Below are 20,853 nucleotides of genomic sequence, written 5' to 3'. Positions count from 1 at the left end.
AGCTTCCTGATGTTTATAGAACTGATTTAGCTGCTGTTCTGCATCTTTCTAAGAAACTCAACAAATTCAGTTCAACTCAATACTTCAAAATCTTCAATGCTATCAAATGCCTAGTACAAACACAAGTAAAAATTAATAAGGAGCACTCCAGAGAAGATACATCCATTTTAGAATGGGCACCATTTTCTTCTAAGTTACACTGAATGGAAAGGGGCAGTTTGGTTCTGGTTTTTCTAACCAGAGATATAATCCCCAAAACTTTCAATAAATTAGATACAATCTATAAAAGTCAGGAAGTTTCCTTTCTGAATAGGTTAGTTCATGATGATAATGACAGATTTTCTTACATGAAGAAGTCAGTCCAGATGAAAAACTCAGGAAGTAAACTGTGATTTCCCCTAGCTGTCTAGTATATTTGGCTCCAACCTCTCGTCTCCAGAACCTAGTAAAAGAATACTTGGGACATACTTCCATATCCCAGCAAGTGCAAGCATTTTGTGTTTCACAGGCTAGGATATAGAAAGCAAAATGACTGGCAATCATGGAAAAGGATTTGATCCTCTTCATCTAGACTGGCTTTACCTGGAAAGAGATCTTTGAATAAGGCACATCTTTCTATGCCAGTCTGGCACTTTTAAAAATAATTTGGGTGGTACTTTACAATATATTTTCAAAATAATTCCTCTTAAATACCTGCATAAATCATGTTCAAACATCCCTGGCCACATTTGCAAAACTGAGTAAACTCAGATTTCACTGTAATATTGTCTACACTTAATTCCAAATGCATTTTTACATTAAATATTTGGGTATAAGAAATAACCATACTCCTTGTCCTGCACTATGAATTTTTGGGGGGGGAAGTAGGACAAACTGTCATTCCTATAAGAGGTGCTAAATTGCTCAAGTTCACAGAAGTTTAGAGATACAAAAACATTTAAGCTGCATTTTCATATAGCACATTAACTTGCATCATCCACTAATATAAGGACAGACAAAAAAAAAATCTGCTCAAAGTGCTTTCATGACAGCACTATAACATAAATTTATTGTGTCCAATGAAAGATAAGGAAATCAGTATTGCTGCTGGTTGGAAAACCATGTATAATAAAACCTTAGAATGAACTTAAAAAGTAAAAGACAATAATTACATCAGTATATTGGTTAAAAAGATAAAAGCAAAGTTATAGATTAAATAGATAAACAGAATAAGATATAAGGTACACATACATAAGCCAGTAGGTTGTTTGGTAAATGTTTATATATGTAGCAGATGGGAGGAAGGATGAAGACACTTTGATTTGAAAATATTCCTAAGTATACACTACTGTCAAGGCTCAGTCAGCTCGTATAACCTTATTTGCTCAGTGGGGATTTGACTTCGAAGTGCAGAGAAATTCTCTCCTTGGAAAAGCTCTCATACGCACTTCTGAAAGTATTTCCTCTCAGTATTTAGAGACAAGGTATTCAACTGTACTAGCAGCACTATTCGGGAAAAGCAGACAGCAGATTAAAAAAAAAAAAAATCCCTGAAATAGACTGTCTCATTTTTTAATTACAGTCTTATAAAACAGATATTGCCAATTTTGCTGCTAAAGCACAGTTTAGATGGAAATGATAAAATATGGGAATAGGGACAGCTCTTATTTTACTATGACTGGAAACATTCTTGACTGTGAAGTAATGCTGATGGATACAGACAGAGAGATAGCTGTGTTTATCACTGTATATCAGACATACAGAAGCTCTGAGAGAGGCTTAACTTTAAAAAAAAATAAATTTGTGGCTTCAGGTTTGTGATGATTATATACAATTGACAAAGCCACAAATTGGCAGTCAGCCCAGCCTTATGAGGTGCACTGGCAGTTTTACCCCTACATTTGTCTGCTTCAAGTCTTTTGTTTCTTTTGCACCATGAGCGTTCAACAAAATGTTTCAATCCTCCAATCAAAACCAGTAATCAAAGTAAATTAAACTTTGCTATCAGGCACTAGCACAGTAGAAAGTTCCATTGGACACACGTATCAGCTTGCCTATGAGTCTCTAAGGCCAGCTCCTGAGAACTTGCAGCTTTACATAGTTAAACCCATAGGAACACAAACCCGTAATTGTGTAAATAGCAGCTGATAATTTCAATGAAGATGAGATGCTAAATAAGGGTCACAGTAGAAACACAGTAAAGCATAGTGAAGATGTACATTCTTCTGCCGGACTGATTATTCTTTTTACAGTACGTGATGCAATGGACAGACATGAGGGTCTACTATTAGAGTGATATGGCAGAATTACTCATGAAGGATATTTCAGTTTTACCTTTACCACAGTACATTTAGGTTAGTCCAGATACTGTTCATTTCAAAAGGTCCAAGATGACCTCTTTATTGACATATATTAACACATCTTTGTATAAGAAACCGAGTATGACAGACTATTTCAAAATCATTAACTTATGGACTTAAATAATTCAACACAATTTAAATTAAATATTGTTCATAAAAAGTACCTATTCTATACTTTGTCTGAATTCCTGCACTGCAACCTTCAGGATAAAAACCCAGGCATTCCAAAGTGATGATTCTTCATCTTCTTTTCTGAGCTTCTTAATGAGAATAGGCTACAAAGATTTTTTTTTAAATCTGCTGCCATTACCATCTGCTGAGATTCTCAGTCTGAGCCCTTCTCTTTCTAGCCAAAAACTGGCAGAACACCTACGGCTTTATGGGTGTCTTCATCTCCAAAAGGCAAAGACAGAAGGAAAATACTGAAGAGCAGAACTGAATTGCATACTGCTCATTGCAGGGTATAAAGACTGTCCTCCGGTTAGATCCCACCATGGTCAGGCAAAGACCACCTGTGGCTCTACTTCTACCCTACACTATTGTTTCTGTATGAGATGAAAATTTCCTGTTCCTTTACAGCTCAGCAGAGAACAACTGTATCAGCTGGGACGCTGTAGCTCTCAGGAATCCAAATGATCAGTACCTGTGTCCCTTCTAGCACCTTCTTTCTTATCCTGTGCTCTATAGCTATCCCCTCTGCACATGCTATACATTAGTGTCATGCCATCTTCAGTAGCAGCTTTGATATTCCCATAGGAATTTCCCATGCAAGCTATTTCTCCAAACCAGTATTCACATTAAATCCTGTCAGCTCTTTATTTCTATAGATCCTAAAGGATCACTTCCATGTTGGTGCATTGCTACTTTTGTTCTGCACTGTCTCACTCCAGGTATCAGGAACATTACCAAAGAGCATCGAGTACCAGTTCTACAACATTCCCAGGAAATCAGATCCACAGTAAGAAATACGGAGTTTCAGACCCCCTGACAGAGGGAGTGCTGTAGCACAGAGCAAAGAAGCTCTATCAGCCATGCTGGCAGAGCTGGTATATCTCCTGCTGAGCTCCCTACGCAGTTGCAAACAGTTGTCACAGCTTATTTTCACACTCTAGTTTTTAGACATTGGTGCAGTCCTATCTGTGCACAGAATGAAGATGAATGGCGTATGTGACAGCTTGGTTGCTGGACCTGTTAGTTTTGAAAATTTGGGTGGACAAACATCAGCTTGTCTTGGATGCTTGGAAGAAACCAGTATTTATGCCCCTATCCCTTCATCTGAGCAATCTGCAAAGGAGCTACGGAGGGTAGGTCCACCCACATTTCTAACTAAGCATTCAAGGGGCCATGCAGAAAATGCATGAATTATATGGTTCTTCATACCTTCTAGTCAGCGCAGGGACCACAATGTAAGGCAGAGGTATATTACTGGGAGAAGTAGGCTTCAAAAGGTAGAAGAAAGGAAAGACTGCAGTTTCTTCTCCCTCTTAGCCCTCTCTTATAACCAAATACAAAATATACCCCTCTCTTAAGAAGGAAGATCAAAACCTAATCCATCATTAATATTTTTGTTGCTGATAAGAAGTCACCCTGAGTATCAAAGATGAAAGTCAGCCTGTAAAAGGTTGCTAACACACCTTAAGAAGAGCGAGAGGGCAATGACGAGAAAATTAAATTCAGTGTAGATAACCATAAAGCAATGCATATGAGAAAAGTCATATTACATACTTATGCACACAGATAATGATGGGCTTTGAGCCACTATTTTCTACCAAAGTGTGCGATCTGGAAGTGAAATATTTCCATGAAAACATAAGTTAATTGTTCAGCAGTAACCAAAGTGAATGTTCTCTGCTTCTCCTTTCACTGTTTTAAGTCCCTTGAGGAGAGAAAGGAGGGATTTTTTTACAAATTGAGAAGAAAACAAACCAGAGTGGAAATACAAAAGCAGGACTAAAGGCAGATGCTTTTCTTGGAGTCTCTGATGTCTACTCTGGGCCTCATCCCTTCTCCTCTGTGTGAAGTGTTTTGGCCGATAATCCTTCTATGAGGTACATTAATCACAGAGAAACAAGGCTATCCATCCCACACCTCACCATTCCACCACCAGAATTTCCCATATACCACTGTATCTTCAGTATGAATACTGCCTCCAACATGGATTAGAATCAGGCTTCAAAACTGCTCTTACCAAGAGAACATGATGGGAAAAAGTTTGAAAAGCAACTATTTTAACCATAAATACAAAGACCACAGGACAACCTTCCAGCCAGGACTACAAAGAGAGTAACTACTTCAACAGCTGTGACTCAGGAGCTGGTCAGAAACTGCTGCTGTAATATACTGTTGCCCAGATGGAACATGGTACTTACTACCTGCAGAAGTTGTGGACTGGAGTGCCTGGTGCATCACAGGACACTGCACAACTTTGGTGCTAAAACACACTGAACAATGTAGAAAGAAGAAACAAACCTCCTTTGGATAATATGGTAGCTGTTTGCTATTTAACAAGGTATCCCAGGGCAGAGCTTCCCTGCTGTTCTGTAGAGGGAAAAGGGATGGCCTTAGAAGTTAAGGGACTCAAGAAGCCCACACTGAGGGAAAGGATAGAGACAGCATCTGATCTGAGGGGATTAGTTTGAATGGTCAGTTAATCACAAGAATTGTGATTTGGGCACAGTAATCAATGTGTCAATTACTCTGGGCCTGACCATAAAAACCTCGCTTCATACCAGGCTCTTTGTAAAGCAATCATATAAGCTTGAAATAAAAGAGCTCAGACAAATGAGTAGCAAATGTTTTCATCACAATTTGATTTTAGATAAAAAAGACATAGCAATTGTGCTTTAGATCCTTCCCAAATAGTTAAGCTTGATGTATCACCAGCCAGATTAATTCATTATACACCTTGGGTTTAAGATATACATTATTTTCTCTTCTACTGGGCTATTTTATTACCTTCTCTTCATCCTCACAGAAACATTTCTGTTGTTCACAGTGGGTGCATGAAGCATTTTTCTTTGCACCTCATTCAGCTGAAGAATTAAATTGAATTAAGAAGAACTAAAACTGAAAAAAATTGCCACTTGCAAATGAAATGCTGTCAAAAACCAAACCCACAGGTTTTAAGTTCTCAGTGGAAAATTATTTCAAGTTCACCAGATAAATTTATATATTAAACAAGTAACCTCTTAATAAATCTAAAAAACCCCTCCGGGAAAATAGTTTATTTTTATGTTCTTTATTCCACCAAAACTGCATTGCAGTTTTCCAGTCTTTATATTTACATTATTTGCAACTCTTTCCATAGGTGCCAGTACAAATGTAACTGATGAAATCCAGAAGAGTCATACAAATGTTCCTGAAAGCAAGGTGCATTTCTGAGCATTTTTTTCTGATGCACAATAATATATATGTATATATTAACAAAGCTTCATAATATAAAATATCTTCCATGGCAAGTAAAACTTCCCCACTTAAGCTTATTCAGATTTCAGTTACATAGACTTCTGCATTTCAAGTTAGTGCAAATAATGAAAGTAAGAGCCTGAGCAGAATGATGTAAATACAATGGAACAAGAGAAACAGCAAAATTTTACCAAGTCCCTGCATATGGTTATAACATTTAATCAGTATATCATTAGTATTCTTTATATACAATGCATTTAAATAATTGGCTTGTATGAACTATAGGCAACAAATTTACAAATTAAAATAAAATAATGTTTCACACAAATATGGAATGTCTGGCAAATATATGAAAATAAAATGCATCTAGTAACAAAACATTGTAAATCAAAAAGGTAAAAGACGTCTTCTCTGTCTTGGAAGATTTCAAGGCACTTTCTTGGCAAATCAGAATTCTCTCCTTAGTAGAAAGTCTGCAACAGAAAAGGACATGCCATCTTGTAATTAATTTCAAAACACAGAGGCAGTCTGCTTACTACAATTCTGTTTATAAATCACAGTTTTCTGTGTCTTGCATAAATCTGAAGATTAACTCCAGAATGCCAGTGGGTCTTGCCTTCCTGTGAACACTAATGAGTTTTGCCGTGGCAAATCCTCAGCACTGACGCTGAGGCTTAATTAACACATAACATCACACATGCATCTTACGAGGAAGTTTGCCACACATCCAGTCCCGTGCATTTCTACATTCTGTGTTTCATCAAACACTTTACTTCCATGTGCAAGAATCTGAATTACGAAGGGGGGGGCGGAAATCCCAAGCAAACCAAAAACCCCAACAGTAACAAACAGACGCCCCCAGAGGAAGTGCGCGCCCCGCGCAGCATCCCCGGGGCCGGCAGTAGCTGCGCGGCGCGGCGGGGCGCGCCCGGACCCCGCGCGGGCCCCTCTCCGTGGTGCTGAAACCGCCCGCCGCGGCCAGCGCCACCGGCTGCCGCGGGGACACCGGCGGCTCGCAGGGAAAACTTCGCATCGAACAAGAAAACGCCTCTTTTTCTATCCGGGCACTTGCAGGAGAGGGAGGAAAATATTTGCATAATAGCACTTCAGTTCTTTTTCATGAGGAAAACGCTGCCTATTTTGGTACACTCAGGAGAGATGCTTCAAAACAGCTGTCAGTTCTTCGAGTGGGAGTGCCTCGTTCTTCAAGGCAACCAAGAATCTCCAAGACTCTCTGGGACGTTAAAGCAAAGGGCAAATTCCCTTACAGTAAACAGGCACTGTGACCCTGGTCCTCTCTAAGCTAGTGAGGGTGGTGAGGAAAACAGACCCCCTGTGCCAAAACATGGAGTAGAAGCAATCACAGAATCATGCTAGAAATGCCGTGTTCTGGAGGGATGAACCGATGATGTGTAACTCCTGTGCTGCCCTGTCTGCTTGGAGGGAAGAGAAAGAACTCCTGCCACCTTTCGCCTTTCTCAGGAAAATGCTTCCATTCCAAGATACTGGATGTGAGTAAACGTAAAGACCTGAGACTGCCTTATCTCTAGGGGAAAAGAGCCACTCTGTATGCTTGGTGGAGGAGCAGGGTAAAGGAGCCCACAGGCAGCTGGGAACCACTCAGATCATAGCTCTACTTTTTCCTATAATGTTTTTTCTCTTAACAAAATAGAAAGCCTAGGTACAACTTTAAGTGAATACAGTGAACATGAGCTGCTAACACTGCTTACCATTTAAAACCTCCCTTCCCTACATGTCATCTCTTTGAGTGTATTTTTGGCAGGCGAATTAGAACACCTGGTTTTGCAAATCTTAGAAACTTTTGAGCCTTTTGTATTTTAAAGACAGAAATAGGATGAGATCGATGCTTCTGTACTGTGGACATGGAGACAGATCTTTGACTCATCCTCTTGAAAGAAAACAAAAAAAAGTATCGGACCACCCAGAAATCATTCTGGAAGCCCTGAGCCATGAACACAGAGGTGTAAAGCGATACAGATGAGAGAAAAACAGACTAAATATGTGAAAGTGCAGAAAAGGAGAGAGTGCTAGGATGTTTCAGGAAGCTGAGACTTGAAAGAGAACACTAACAAACAGGAATTTAGGCACCTCAAAAAAAAGAAAAAAAATAAAATAAAAGGCAGGCATTCAGAAAAGGATTCCTGCCCTTAGTCATGAAAAAGGAGATCCTGGCAAAGTAATGAAATCCCTAGTCTGTCTCTGGTTTAGTGCCCCTGATATATTCAAAACCATCTGCAAGACCTGGAAGGCAAGAGGCCAAACAGACTGAAAATAGTTAAGAAAAAAAAAAAAGATGAGAAAGAAATTATACCATTTCTCCTCAGCATTGAAATATTGCTATATTCTTCAAAGCATTTTCTCACAGCCAGCAAAATGAATCCCACCTCCACTTGGAAGTGAAATCAGCTAACACTGACTCATATCCTACTCTTCCTTTCTTATTCTTGATTAGTATGAATTGAAGTCTTGATGCAGGAAGAAGTGACATACACATCTCTGCCAAACTCCAAGCTCGCAGTATTTGTCAGGAGGAGGTGGTGAAAGGAAATCATCTTTGAAGAAATGTAAATAAGTTAAATTCACTGATTGTATACATTTTTTGGTCAGTAATAACCAGTGCACTTTTTCAAATTACTGTTGGAAGTGTAATCATCTTCTTGGTATTCAAACAACTGGAGAAAACAGTGGAAGATGTTCCTTTCATCAGTGACAATGCCGTTCAATTAACACATTTAACATGCTATTCATAAACAAGAATGGACTGGTTCTTTTCAAAGTCTGCTACTTTAAGCCTTTAGCTTTGTCAGATCTTTATGTTCAGTTTATTTCTATCACCATGAAGTCATATTCACTTTAGATAAATTCTCAGGAGACAATCTGGGAATGAAAAGTGGTCCCAAAGTTGAAAAAAGTGAGGGGTTATCCATGAAGATTGCATTGGCAGACCTAAGACCAAGACATTCTGCTTCTTCCATGGATTAACAACAAAGTCCTTTTCTGAAAGACCTGAAATAAATGCATTGATGAAGCTCTCATGCATTTTTCTTTCACCAGCCAGACTCCTTGAAATTTTGAACAGTAAGAGGTCACCCAATGTGTAATTATGGAGCATGGTGCTACAAGTGACTTGTAGGAAATTACAGTGGGGCCCATCACAGGTATTTGTGCTTCTATATATTTCCAAGAGGAACCAGTCAGTCCTTACAGCAATGCCAGGGCTGCATGTTGATGCATTCTGTTAATACCACATTTCTGAATGCACACCTGATAACAAGGTACAAGTGTGAAGTAAATCACTAGACCATTCAACAAATAATATGGGTGAGAAAATGATACTTACATAGCAAACATCCTAGGACTGTGTACACAAAGGGCTCATTGCTAATCTCGTTAGCAACCTTGCACACCTTTTGTAATCTACAAAACAAAATTACCCACAGCAATAATGAATCTCCATTGCCAGATACCCTCAAAAATGCATAAAATGAAATGTAGAATTTGTACTAGAATTTCAGACGCTCTACACAGGGAAACTATTCTCTGATGGAAATTCATGAAATCGTGTCCAACGTGCAAAATTAGATTGTACCTTATCCTAGCCAGGGCTTGAGAGGAAATGTGATTGATTGTAGCAATTAATTTTCTACCAAGTAGTTTTCTCCTAAGATGCAGAAGACCAGGTTCAACTCCCAACTTTACTTGAAGGAATTTAAGTCATTAACTGGGAGGCTATTCTAACCAGCAGATTATGAGATAGTTTGAGGTCAGGCTCTTTCAAACTTTTTTATTGTTCCACTGAAGTGTTAACATTGATGGAAATCCATATTTTCCATGTCTAAGTACATCTCCAAGTCATCAGACTATGAGATACTACTGTCTCACTTGCTATCTCCTCTCTCTGTTGTCCTTGGTTCAAATGACAACCTGGTTCAAGTGGCCCCTGAGCCACTGCCATCCTTTTTGATGGAAAGACTGACTGTCTGGTAACAAAAAAATACTTAGGTGCAATTTTCTTTTCTTGCTTGATAAGTATTTTAATAAAACAATAGAAATTGTGCCAAACAGCAACAGACTGAATGCTAACCTGGGTTCAGTTCTTCGGGGAATGATTTAGTACAGAATATAACCATGTCAGCAGGAGAGGAGGTAACTCATCCTCAGACATCCTATGGTGACTAAGGTTTCCCTGAAAGAACATATCAAAACCCTCTAAAGAGCTAGGAAAAAATCCTGGTTATGATCAGCCTTGATAGGTACTCTAAACCCTGAGTGCTGGATAAGGTGGAGACAGTTCTGAAGATTTAGCTCTCCTTTTTAGATCAACAGAACATTTAAGGTTGAATGAAACTCATTTTCTGCTTTGGGTTTGGGTGATGTAAAGGGGTAAAAAAACTGCTTTTGGTTTTAATTTTTATTTATTTATTTATTGTACATTTTGTTTGATAGTTGAACTTAAAAATAGTTCTTCACACAGTCCTAACCACAATCTTGGTTTTAACTTTAAGAAAAGCTATTTAATTAGAAGAGAAATACTATGACTATTTATCCATAGAAAAAATGAAGCACTCAGGCAATACAGGGGAGTCCAAATAATATTAATATACTCTGGACCCATGTATCAACGTATGCAATATGCAACATGCACGGTATTTTTGTAATGCAGCATGTAATATATGTCTAGCCTACTCGTATGTCCACTTACAAAGCTGTATGACTATCTTTTGAGGATCGGCCATGGGTTTCTACATTCCAGCTTCTGATAAGGGAAGATGGACGCAAGGGCTGCTCCACCCCCTTTCAAAAGCCAGATCCTCTGAGGTGCTTAGCTTTGGTGAGAGACTATCTCAGCTGCTCACAAAAATTGCTTACCATCTTTCTAAGTGATGCAGACAAGAAGTGTCATTATTTTTTCATGTTAAATGCCAAAAAAATTCCAAAGCACCCTGGTCCACAGCCTGTGCTTACACATCACTAATGACATTCACCTTTTCTAATTAAATGCTATTGCTTGTTTTCCACTCACTTTATTTGAACTGTTCATTGCACTAAAGAATGCTGAAGTAACTTCCTTTTAAGTTATATCCATTTTGTTTGGGGGTTTTTATTTGATTTTCTTGTGTGTTTTATTCATTTAATAACATCCTAGGACACTTATTTTCCATTCTCTCTGACAAAATTACATTCAGGCTGTATTAAAGCAAAACTTCTGTGGAACTCATTGGAATAGTGTTTGATAAGAACTGCAACTATCAGTAACAGAAATGATGAATTGATTTTAAGTTCAATAGGCATATAATAGAAAATCATCATCACAAACTGAAATATACTAAAAAGCCAAGATAACCATACTATTGAGCGTTAAAAGAAGGCAGAGAATGGTTCATATTTTACCTTATTGCACAAGTTTATAAGTAGAGCTAGAGGGAGGAGGAAGGAGAATATGGCTTCACATCTGCCCTCTGCACAGGCATGCCTGACACTTTTTTCACAGTGTAGTTTTCCTTCCATTTATGTTAGTCTCACTTTGAAGGAACTCCATTATATGCAGCTGACTGCAAGTTCATGAATAGAAAACCTTGTATATTAGAATACCTTGGGAACATTTTGTGGCATGGTGCTAAAGAGCAACAGTCACAAAAGGACCAGCACACCAAACACTTAGTATGAGAGGTGGGTTGTTTTTAAACAAGTAGCGCACCTACCATTATAAGGTACTTTAATTACTACTTACAGGCTGGCGTTGAGCAGTCCCTTGTGTTGTGATACAGTCGATGGAAGTGCTTGCTACACTCTGATGAAAATGTGACTGGTCCTGTTTGAAAGTAAGCAGGAGTTAACCACAAGCTTACAGTGTTGCTGCTTTGCAGCCTCAATGAATGACATCAACACAAAGAATTAAGTTTATCATTTTTTTTTTGGCTAAAATTACGTTTAGTCTTTTACTACACCTTAAACAGTTATGATGCAACACAAGTATACTTTGCTACTGAAATAACACAAAAAAATGCTATTGCTACACTATTATGCTCATGATCTGAATAACAGAAAAATGGCCCTTGGAAACAATGGACTGGCTTAGCATTGAAACTCCAGTAATTCAAAATTAACAGTAAAATTTATTATATGGTGAAAAATAGAATGGTGTGACTACAACAGAATTTAGTTTGCTCAGTAGTCATCAGTAGTCTAATGTAGAAGGAATAATGTAGATGGAATGCAGATATTATTTCTAAGGATAAATAAAAGCAACTTTTTAAGAAAAGAGGAGTTTCTAAGCCCTGGAAAGTTGATGTAGTTTCATGTAATAATGCTTCTAATTTGCACATAGATGGTCTATGAAGTTCTTAATATTCAATGTGGGTGTTGAGGGGAAAAAAATGACAGCTGAAAAACAAGGAACCTGATCTCCTGTTAAAATAGTCCTAGAAAGAAAGGGCGCAGAGGGAAGCATGTGTTTCAACACTTGGGTGAGGCAAATCCCTGTGTTCCCAGGGTGTAGTGTGCCACCTTTGCTCTTCCAGCCTGTGCTCCCTTCTCTGGACATACAGTGTCATCTGCCTGTGTTAATATTTGATAAGAACATATAGCTACTGGTCTCCAAAACATGGCCTAAATGTAACAAGTTGCCAAAGAGCCTTTCCATAATTGCTGATGGCCATGAAAGGTATTACTGATGGCATCCAAATTGAAAAGGAGAGTAAAAATGTAATATTTTTAACATTGCAACATGTAACCTGCTTAGCAATACTACCACTGACAGCTGGGGATGAGATTCCTGCGATTTGGGCAGCAAACACTGACATATATTGACACTAACAGAACAAGCCTAAATTTAACTTGCATCTTCTAAATTCAGCACAGAGGAACCCTGAATAAGAACAGCTTTTCCCAAGCAATGCTACAAAAGTATCCCTATGAAGCATGCTGTATTGACTAACTTTCTGGTCAGAGGAAGAGAGCAAGCATTTCTGGGTAAAAATTATTTATTTTACAATCTGAAAGGTGGTTTATCAGCCTGGTAAAACATACCAAGCCAATTCTCTCTGGATAGCAGAGCCAAACTACCACAAGCTTGAGAGAAACTTCCTCTCTATGACAGTGAACACACTTGAACACTAGACATATTTTACAGTAGTATGTGGATTTCATGAGATTTTTCAGCCACAGATAAGCTTTTCAATAAACTGACAAAGCAGCCTCTGCAACTTTGAAGTGGAAGGTTGTTGCTGGTTTTTATCTGAGTGAGTAATTAGGCTCGAGAGAAAATATGTGATTTGAAATTACCCAGGATATATGGAGATAACATCAGCTTTTGTCACTAAATTCCATGTCCCTTCAGATAATATATGGTTTTCTAGCTCTTTTCCCTGCCATCAAAAATAGGCTGTTAATTTTATTTGCGCCTTACAGAGCACTCTGTGTCAGCTGGCTTTTCAAGCTGAATTAACAGATAGCTTTATGACTCACAAGATTATTTATGATTTTTCCTATAGTCGAGGACTGTTACATATGGTTCTTATTTGGCTTTAAAATGTGTCTACTATTCTTGGCATACTAGATGTGTACAATAATTTTCTTAACCCTGAAACTGTAAAGATAATGGACTGTAAAGATAATGTTGATTTCCCCTTCTCTCCTCTTTCTCACAACTTCATTAGTTTAGGATGTTCTAACTCTTGAACTAGCAAGGACTATAACTCAACAGTTTACTTAACTAAGGTTGTTTAAAAGAGGATTATGATTTGAACAGAATAAAGTAAAAGAAAGTTAGGCTATAGTTTAAGAAAATGCCTACAGATTACAGGATCTAATAAAGCTGTGGAAAAAGAAACAAACAACAGGCAACACCCCCATCACTGAAGATCTTAAGAGTATGATTAAAAACAAATAAATATAGGCAGAAATTCTGAGACAACAAAGAAATAACCTTTTACAATTTTGGAATGAGCCTGCTTTCCTTACTCATTCCAGCTAATGTTAGTCAAATAATTTTGACAATTTTGATCACAACTACTCATGCAGAAAAGGACTATTAATTTAGTGGATCCATAATAATAATTAACTGATAATTATTGGTTTTGTATATATAAAAACTGTAAAAATAAAAATTAATTAAAATAATAATAATAAATAAAGGAATGGCTCCATAAACAGCCCTTCAAGTATTTTTTGCTCTTTTTCTATTCTGTGATTTAGTATTCTCAAAATACTGAAAGATATGTGCAGTCCAATTACATGTTTTAAAATCAGTGAATGTGAAAATAAATATGGCAAGCAACAACAGAGTGATAAAAATGAAACAAGTTTTAAATAATGTTTTAATGTATCATGTTTTGAAATTTATTTTAGGCTAGATTATTCAGAGAGACTCAAACCTCACTGTAATTACTTCTTTAAAAATTTCTAGTCCTAATATGTAAATTTAACTTCACAAATGTTAAATTTGGTGCAGAACCTCATAAAAGCTAATGGTGTGACACTTGTGGCTACTGAGAATATGCGTATGTAGGAAAACTAAGAGCAAGCAGCTGCCTTACCTGTAAAATGTTTTATGAACTTGTCTTTTAGACTGGAATCTCTTGGAAAAATTTCTGAGGAAAGAAGGAAAAAAAAAATCTATGTAGTATAGGAATTACCATAAAATTTCTGCAAGCGTATTATTCCAAGATGTCTGCTGTAAAGAGCCCAAATAGCTTCCCAAATTAACTGTTAAATTAATATTCATAGTTGTGTGTGTGTATGTGTGTGCGTGTGTAAACAACATTGTGCAATGTTTCAAGGAATTCACAAATGAGTACCAAATGGTCATCCTACAACACACACTATCAGATTTTCTGACAATCATTTCTGCACATCTTACATCTGAGTTGGGCTATAATTTCAGAAAGACTGTAAATAATATTAATTATCATGTTATGATAAGTATTTAAGTACCTGAATAAATTATTTAAATACCTAGATAAATACAAACCAAACACTATATTTTGGGGTTTGAAATAACAAATACCTGTAAAGAAAATTCCCCTACAGATCACCTAAGATAGATATGGGCCATACATATTTTCATTGCACTATTACTCTAAAATAGTACTTCTGTAAAAACGGATATGAATTTAAAGATTTTCCCTTTCCATATATGGTATTTTTTCCAAAAAGTACATAAGAAAATAGAAGTCTCCAAACAGCCAAAGGAATCAGGCAGAACAGAAATCAGAGCTAACACAAAACCTATACTCGCTATTTTTTTCTGCAATGGGATGCTCCCTCTGGCTTACAGCAAAAAAATTAGATGCAAGCAAATGCTCTCAGAACTAGTACATTTCCCCTCAGTCTCATAAATCTTCCACTGAAAAACTGTATTAAAAATTTCTTAGGTAACTGCAGTTATTACTGCAGACAGCAATCATATATAACAGCTGCATGTTATGTTAAATTCAAAAGAAGTATCTTTCTTAGAACTAATACAAGGAACATTTTTAACTCACAGCATTAGGACCTGCAGTTAAACATATTTATTTACTACAAATATTTCTTTACTGCTAATGTAATTTTAAATCTTCCTGTTCTCCAATATTTTTTTTTAATTCCCCATCTGAATTAACACTTAGCTGAGAAAAGAGCAAGTTCCCTTTGATATCACAGGAAGATGCTGGTTATCTACCAAAATAAATCCTTACCACTGGCTTTAGGCAGTTTCTCACAGGTCACATCAGTGTTTTTCAAGGCTTGGATGGAAGCTAGAATGCCCAAGCCTTATTGCAACTCAGCCAGGTTAGGGGACCCAATTTACTTAAGATCCCTCAAAAATCTGTTTTAACTAACTTGTTTTCTTATTGCAAAAGAAATACCACTGCTTCTCCATTAAACTTAAGAATTTGACTGATGTGAAATGTCAGGTGGTTTGAAATTACATGGAATGAAGCAAATGAAAAGCCAAAATAGTGAAACAATCTGTGTGAGTTTTGAATGAGATGGCTGAAGTGGACCAGTACTGACAAGTAACCAAAGGTTGGGCTAGGAACAGACCGTTCCTGCTCTAACAGAGAACATTTAGACCCAGGTCCTTTCAAAGTCTATAGAATTTACTATGGGAGCAGTAGCTGTCTTTTGCCCCATAAAATTCTTTAGGAAAAGTTCATAATACAGCATACAGCCAAACCCCCATCCCTAAATGCACAGAAGGTAAAACAGGGTAATGGATTTGATGCTCGGGCAAGGAGCTAGGCATTGCAAGCATAAAATTGTACTGTAGCTGTACTGGTAAACCTGAGAAGGAATGCTGCAGGGTGGGCTTCCCATAAGTAATCTGCATTGGCCCCAGGTTCACACCAGCCCAGCTACACCTGTCCCAACAGGGAAAACTAGGTCAGTCATGTGTTGGAAAGCAGCTGAACGATATTGACCGTGTGTCTGCTCCTCCCCTGACCCGCTGCCATTCTTCAAGTGTTCATTCTCTTCATAGTGCATTTGCTTGGTAAAACACCAGTGAGCCCCGGGCCCTTCACAAAGACAGTCTAAGCTCATTTCTATACAAATCACCGGCAGCGCAGGTTACTGGAACACTTCTATCCACTGGCTATAATGGCAGGGGCAACTCCGCCTGAACTATGAACAGCCCAGCGCAAGCACAGTAATTCCCTTCTGCCTTCCAGCAGCATAGCCAAGCCCCACTACCTGTACACAGCTGTGAAGCTCAGGTCTCAAAGGACTTAGGTTTTCAATTAAAATATTTATCATCTTTTTTGTACAGAATACGTATCACTGACTTCCAGACAGATCACACTGCAGACAGAAACAGAATCTCAAGCCCATACAGCATGTGTTCATAAAGCAGTGAGAAATCATCACAACAAAACCTTTGTGTTAGCTTTTCCTGGCTTTCAACACACTTTTAGTCATATTTCATGTGGTAGTTATCACCTATTAAGACAGACAGCTTAATGTCCATTCTCACATTGTATGCTCACATCCTCACAGTGAAAGTTAAAGTCCTTTGACATATTAATTTCACAAAGGAGAAGCAGAAACATGAATATATAAGATAGATTAGCAAAGTATTACTGAAATTAAAATACTGGGCAAAAACACAAAAGAAACAGGAAAATGAAAAAATAAATTGTTTTAAGTGTGAAACTCTCATGAACAGGAAATATTGAGGGGAGAGAGTTTATTCAATCCATTCTTGCCTCAATACCATGTTACATAAATCAGTAAAATACAGCCAGCATATATCCCATGGGATATAGTAAATGATTGTTTTTAATCAGCTGGGAGAATATTCAGATTGTGGCATTCTGGCACCTAGGCTTACAAAATCTGCACTCCTCATCACAGAGAGTACATCTGAGTTAAAGGCATTTGTGCCATTGACCTGGGTTTGTCCTGGGTAATCTCAGTTTGTAATCATACATAATCTTAGTTCAAGGATTTCTTTCTTATTTACATTAGGACCTCTATGCGTGTCCTTAGATAATTACTCATCTGGGGCAAAATGCTGCCCATCCTACACCCCTTCCACAGACAGCAGTGCACATAGACAACTATTATATGGTGCTAGGACAGATTTGCTACTGGATCTTCTGTCTAAAATACTAAGAATATTTATGGCAAAATCTAGGGACAAGACCAATTTAGAGGGTTTTCAAGCTCTGCTTCACAGACAGAATGGTTAAATTTATACTGCAAATATGGTTCTAAACCATCCATACTGTTAATTTTCTCAAGTTGTAACACTTCACAGAAGTTCTCATGGCTTCAGGTAAAAGGTGACTGGATCTGCCTGAGTTTTATCCCCTGCTGGGATAAATGGGATGATGGGGAGAGCTACCAAGGTCTGAGCTAAGCAGCAGTGTGCAACAGCTGCTCCAGCTCTTACATTTTTGTTGCAAACTTTTCAAAGTTGATTTAAACTACTGTTGTTAAGCTAATTCCCTAGAACATTATTCTTCACACTTTTAGTTGCTATTCAGCACCCAGTAGCTGACACAAATGTTTAGTTTTTCACTAATTTGGACATGATTACAGAGACGTAGAATACTTAATCAGCCATAGCCCTGGGCTCACGTATGTGCTCAACCTGCAATATAAGACATAGCTGCTGCACCTCGGGTGAGGCTTTTCACCTTTCTGTGCCTTCAGCTTCTCTGTTTTTCATCTGTTCAGATTGCAAAGCTGTGACAGATGATGCTGATTTTCACCCTGTGTTTGCACTGTCTCCAGCACCATGTCATCATAATTGTGCCTGGAAAATTCATGCCCTGCTGGAGTATAAATAAGAGCTGCGCTGGCAGCACTGAAATAAGCCAAATCCACACAAGAGTTTGTTGGTTTGGGGCATGAAAACTCCACATCCTCAGGCGATAGATATCACCTTGGCAGAAAAAAATCACAATCTCAGTTTTTTGTGCACCCAACAGGCAGCCTTTGATTATTTTAAGCTTCTTCAGAGAAGCAGTGTAAATCAGCCAGCAAAAACTACTCCTGCTCTTGGCCTAGTCTGGGTCTACAGCAGAGGATCTACAACATCTCACTGCAGGCTGTATTGTAGGCAAGCACAGAAAATGTGAAGTAGCAGAGCTCAGACCCCGCATTGTTCATCAAGATTCTCTTCTTGTAAGAATATTCATGCATCTAAAAAAAAAAAAAAAAGCAATTCAACAAAATCCAAAGCAATTCTTCCTCAATGGCTGAATAAAAAAATCAGCTTGGCAAAGCACTTGTGGAAAACTTCTCCACAGGAGGTAAATGCTTCAGGAAAACATAAGTATATCCAAAAGAACATAAAAACAGTGATTACATCAGTTATCATTACACCTTTTTTTCTGCCACCTAAGCAATATTTGTCAGATTTACATGCAGATGCAGATGCTAAAGTGCTCTCCACAACACACAACTGCAGTATTTAAAAGCTTAGCATTTTTAGCCAGGTTTAATAATTATCCATTTTCCAGAATATCCATTGTGAATTCAGAATATCCCCTGTTGTGTTGTACAACATTCCTTGAAATGACATGTCACATGTTGGAATAACAGGCCTTTCTTGGTTTTATGTTGCTCTGCAATTCAAGAAGTTATTTAATACAGTTAGGCAGTTCAAATTACTATAATCTCACATAAATTTGTTTATAACACAATGCTTAGTAAAAGACATTCAATAGTAATGATAATATATCTTATTATATCTTACAATGGTTATATGATCTGATTTGGGTTTTATTTACTCTGGTAAAGTCATTTTAATGTAATTGTTCTTCAGAAAAGAGAAATGCTTTAGAATAACTCTTTCTTTGCTTTTTATTCTTCTTTCCTAGTTGTATTTCCACTTTAAATCCTTTTCAAGCCAAATTAATTTTAGTACAAAGCAATACATTTCAGCGGGTCTCGTATTACCAAGCTTACAATAATTTTTTCCTAGTCTAATACAGATTTATCTGAATTTTGCAAAACCATCATACAATCTTATTAAAATCTTAATTTCCACGTATTTTGTTTGAAGTTATTTTATAACTATGGCATTTAGAAAATAAATGTTTTGTTGTGTATTTTCTTCTTCCTCTCTGTAAAATGGTAGAAGAAAGCTGCCAGCAGTAAGATGCAGCTGACTCTTCTATTATAAATTCAGATGCAGGCTTCTAAAAGTGTTGTTTTGGCATGAAAATAGCATGTGAAATTTTAATATTTTTTTTAAAAGACCATTTCATGTCATAAATACAGAATGTGTTAATAAAGTTTTAAATAGAAGTGACACTTTGAAGGACAAGACTCTCTGAAGCTTCAGCTTAAACAAAGCCTATGTTTGTTCATAGCATAACAATAAATCTTGCAGTGGATGAAATACAATGCTTCTACAAATACTGGAACGCTGTCAGCAAAACTGTCTCTCAAGTACTTGTATAGACAAGTCCCGTTTATTCGGATGGAGCTTTTCTTTGTTAGAAACTCTCCACAGTGCCCGAAGATGGCAACCCTTGTCTGCTGTGACAGTACCACAAGGTGAAACACTACTAGTAGTAGTAGGTTTGCATACATTCAGCAATGTCATGATGGACTTAGTTTACGTGAAAATAAAATGTATGGTGATAGAAGTGATGGTAAAATCTTTCAGATTCGTAAAGAAGTTGATAAAGTGTAAGAAGAATTTAATCAACAGAGATGAAACTAGACTGGAACATAAGGAAAATATCCAAGTAAAGCGATATAGTAGAAAAATGAGTGAACGAAATGAAATTGTGATGCCAGCATGAAAGTATCTCATCATGATTGTCTTAAAAATACATGAAATCTTTTTAAAAGGCAGTGCTTAAAAAAAAAAAAAAAAGATATTCAGAAACCTTAATGACCCAAACCATCCTTCCTCTGTATGACTTAATTTACATATGTAATAATTCCTACAAATGTTAGGAAGAGATGTACTGCCTCAGTTAAAAAACCAAACACACACACACAAAAAAAAACCCCAAACAAACAAAAAGCACAACAAGGAAGTTCTGCTCAAAATCAACTAAAATAGGAAACAGTGCAAAGATAAGGCATCCTAGTGGAGAAAAAAAATGTTAACATTCATTTTGATAAGAGTACAGTGTTGTGTTAAGTGTTTGACTACAGTGTCATACAAGGGAACCACATGGTAAAACACCCTGTGAATAAACAGAGCATGAAGCATGCACCTAGAGATCTGATCCATGTATTCCTGCTACAAGTAGACAGAAATGTGCGGTCACCACTGTAGGCAGCTGTCACAGGGAGTCAGTCCCCTTCCCTGAGGGCATTTGCCATCCCACGGTTTCACAGTGCTTGGGAGAATGGCTCCTAACACAGCCCTCAGCAGCAGCTGATGGTAAGCAGAGTTGAATCAATTAACATATACTTCTTTCTTCAGTACCCTGACTAATTAAAAGGTCTTAATTTCCTACTTTCATTATTATACTTTGGCTGCGACCAGACTGCACAAAACTCTTACTTCTGTGCCCTTGGCTGGACAAATTTCTTACCTGCAAAACTGAGACTTTCCAGCAGCTTTGGCTAGGTTGGAAATGCTGGTTTTTTAATGCTGCTATTCCACTGCTACCAGAACAGTACTACTTTTTAT

General features: G+C 37.5%; 1 protein-coding gene across 1 annotated transcript in view; it reads right to left on the bottom strand.

Moving 5' to 3' along the window:
* Nucleotides 1–5,547: 5,547 nt before the first annotated feature.
* ALKAL1 (ALK and LTK ligand 1) overlaps nt 5,548–20,853 on the bottom strand; it is a 37,270-nt gene continuing 21,964 nt past the window's right edge. Inside the window, exons 3-6 of the mRNA XM_055706506.1 lie at nt 14,303–14,356; nt 11,497–11,577; nt 9,106–9,182; nt 5,548–6,217 (exon numbers count right to left, since the gene is read on the bottom strand). Coding sequence (XP_055562481.1) covers nt 9,118–9,182; nt 11,497–11,577; nt 14,303–14,356 — 200 coding nt within the window. The 3' untranslated portion in view covers nt 5,548–6,217; nt 9,106–9,117. The remainder of the gene's footprint in view (nt 6,218–9,105; nt 9,183–11,496; nt 11,578–14,302; nt 14,357–20,853) is intronic.

Source organism: Falco cherrug, chromosome 3 (genome assembly GCF_023634085.1).
Source record: "Falco cherrug isolate bFalChe1 chromosome 3, bFalChe1.pri, whole genome shotgun sequence".
NCBI classification, from domain to species: Eukaryota; Metazoa; Chordata; class Aves; order Falconiformes; family Falconidae; genus Falco; species Falco cherrug.
This window is presented reverse-complemented; position numbering and strand designations above follow the sequence as displayed.